The following is a 2895-nucleotide window of genomic DNA, read 5'->3' on the forward strand; positions in this document are numbered from 1 at the left end:
TTGGAGTTACAGACATAAGACATATACCCAGACACAAAAACCAAGAAGCCAACGAGTTAGCTCAAATCGCTTCAGGATATCAGATGTCTAAGTCAAAATTACAAGATATGATCGAAGTTCGAGAGAAAATGGTGTGGAGTACACCACCGACAGAAGATATCCTCGACAAGAATAACAGTCGTGATGGAGAGGTCGAAGAAGAATGGCAGGAAACCCGTGGAGTCAAGGAGTCCTGGAAACAGGGAGTTTTCGTTGTCAACAACTTATCGCCAACATACTGGAGGAATTCGATTATTGAATATTTGGGGAATCCAGTCGGAGGTACTGACAGGAAAACCAAATACAGAGCTTTGAGCTATGTGTGGTTAGGAAACGAATTACCGAAGTAGACACTAGAAGGGATACTGATTAAATGCGTGGGGGATACTAAAGCATATTTATCCATTTATGAGGTGCACAGTGGAGCCTATGGCGCCCAACGGATAGGCCATAAGATGAAGTGGTTGCTATTTCGACAAGGTTTTTTTTGGCCCAGCATGTTGAAAGATTGCATCGAATTCATCAAAGGATGCCAAAAATGCCAAAGACACACATGTATTCAACATATGCCGACAACTGAGTTTCATGCGATCCTCAAACCATGGCCCTTTAGGGGGTTGGCATTATACATCATTGGAGAAATTCGACCAGCCTCGTTGAAGTAGCAAAAGTTTATCCTAGTATGGATAGATTACTTCACCAAGGGGATCAAAGTTGTCCCTCTAGTGAAGGTGGATCAAGACACGGTGATTGAATTCATCAAAAAACATATTGTATATAGGTTTGGCATCCCAGAGACCATTACCACGGATCAAGGGTCAGTGTTTGTGGGACAAAAGATGCGAAAGTTCGCCGGCGAGACAGGCTTCAGGTTGGTTACCTCTACACCTTACTATGCACAAGCAAATGGCCAAGTAGAAGAAGCCAGCAAAGTGATAATAAGTTTGATTAGGAAACATGTTTCCAAAAAACCAAAGAACGGGCACAAGACTTTGGACCAAATCCTATGGGCCTGTCGAACGTCCCCAAAAGAGGCAATAAATTCGACGCCTTTTCGATTGACGTTTGGTCACGAAGCCCTATTACCAGTAGAGACCTGCTTGCAATCCGTCAGAGTGCAACGCCAAAACGACCTCCAGTCGGAACAGTATTGGGACATGATGTTCGACAAATTGGTTGATTTGGACGAAGAAAGATTGGCCAAGGTAGAAATGCTGATCCGACAGAAGGAACGCATAGCCAAGGTATATAATAGAAATGTAAAGGAAAGAACCTTTACTGATAATGATTATGTTTGGGAAGTGATCTTGCCTATGGATCTTCGAGAGCGAACCTTAGGTAAATGGTTTCCAAAGTGGCAAGGACCATTTCAAGTAACTCGAACATTCGCTAACAATGCATATGAGATCAAGGAACTTAGTGGGGATTAAAGGGTCTTGAGAGTGAATGGGAAATAATTGAAGAAATATAAACCTATGTTTTTCCTGTGTCAAAGTAATTATGTTTTCCTTTGTTTTTTTTTTCAAAATCCTTAGCTCTGCCAAAGGCTAACAAATCATTGTAGGGCCAGTTTAAATTTCAAAATCATTATGACAAATAAAGAGCATTTTGTTAAAATTCTTATTGTTCATTTATTTTATTTTTTCTTAAAATGGAAATCCTTTCAAAAACTACAAAACTTTTTTTCTTTCTTTTGCATTTTATTTCCATTTTAAAAAAAAAACAATCATTTAAAAAAAATGCAGAATAATCAATAAACCAGTTGAATTCGATGACCCTACTACTCCCTATAACTTTGAATTCCCCATCTACTAAACGGAAGGGGATGGTGAGGAAGATTGTGATTTCCCCGAAGAAATGGCAAGGCTGCTCGAGCACGAGTCAAAGGCCCTTCAGCTGCATCAAGAACCAGTGGAGACAATCAACCTTGGCACCAAGGAAGAAAAGAAAGAGGACAAAGTTGGGACTACACTAGGGGCAAGCATTAAAGAAAGATCGATTAATAAGGTGGGGTCAGAAATGAGGGCGAGACTAGATGAGGTATTGACCGAATACAGGGACTGCTTTTCCTAGGATTATGATAAAATGCCAAGTTTAAATTGAAGCGTCATGGAGCATTGACTGCCTATCTAACCTAGGAAAAAGCCAGTGAAGCAACACCCTCGATGATTTGCTTTAGACATCACTTTGAAGATCAAGCAAGAGATCGAAAGACTCCTCAAAAGTCGTTTAATAAGAACGACCAGGTACGTCGAATGGTTGGCCAACATAGTGCCCGTCATCAACAAAAATGCAACCCTTAGGATTTGTATAGATTTTAGAGATCTATGTAACGCCATGCCAAAAGATGAGTATTCGATGCCCGTGGCGGAAATGATGGTTGACTCGTCCGCAGGGTTTGAATACCTGAACTTGCTTGATGGATACTCTAGCTACAATCAAATTCTTATTGCCGAAGAAGATGTTCCCAAGATAGAATTTCGATGCCCTGGTGCTTTGGGGACGTACGAGTGTGTCGTCATGTCGTTTGGTTTAAAAAACATAGGAGCAACCTACCAAAGGGCTATGAATGCCATAATTCATGACTTCATTGAGAAGTTCATGCAGGTATATCTTGACGACTTCGTGATAAAATCGTCATCTCAGGGAGGGCACCTGGATCACCTTTGACGCTCGTTTGATAGAATGAGGAAATATGGATTGAAAATGAATCCATTTAAGTATTCTTTCAGTGTGCACTCAGGCGACATCTTGGGATTTATGGTACACAAACGAGGTATCGAGATAAATCAGAACAAGACAAAGGAGACCTTAGACCTCAAAAGCCCATCGGCAAAGAAGCAACTCTAATTTTTA

At 40.8% G+C, this 2895-nt stretch overlaps 1 protein-coding gene across 1 annotated transcript; it reads left to right on the forward strand.

Annotated features, from left to right (window-relative positions):
* The first annotated feature begins 878 nt into the window (after positions 1–878).
* On the forward strand, positions 879–1469 carry LOC127122650 (uncharacterized). The gene has a single exon (XM_051052951.1). It carries the CDS (start codon positions 879–881, stop codon positions 1467–1469), a length of 591 nt encoding a protein of 196 aa, XP_050908908.1.
* The last annotated feature ends 1426 nt before the right edge of the window (positions 1470–2895 follow it).

Source organism: Lathyrus oleraceus, chromosome 2 (assembly GCF_024323335.1).
Source record: "Lathyrus oleraceus cultivar Zhongwan6 chromosome 2, CAAS_Psat_ZW6_1.0, whole genome shotgun sequence".
Classification (NCBI taxonomy): domain Eukaryota; kingdom Viridiplantae; phylum Streptophyta; class Magnoliopsida; order Fabales; family Fabaceae; genus Lathyrus; species Lathyrus oleraceus.

What these genes read in the sequence shown, in the direction of transcription:
- LOC127122650 (XM_051052951.1), top strand. Translation starts at nt 879, where the DNA reads ATGCGAAAGTTCGCCGGCGAGACAGGCTTCAGGTTGGTTACCTCTACA.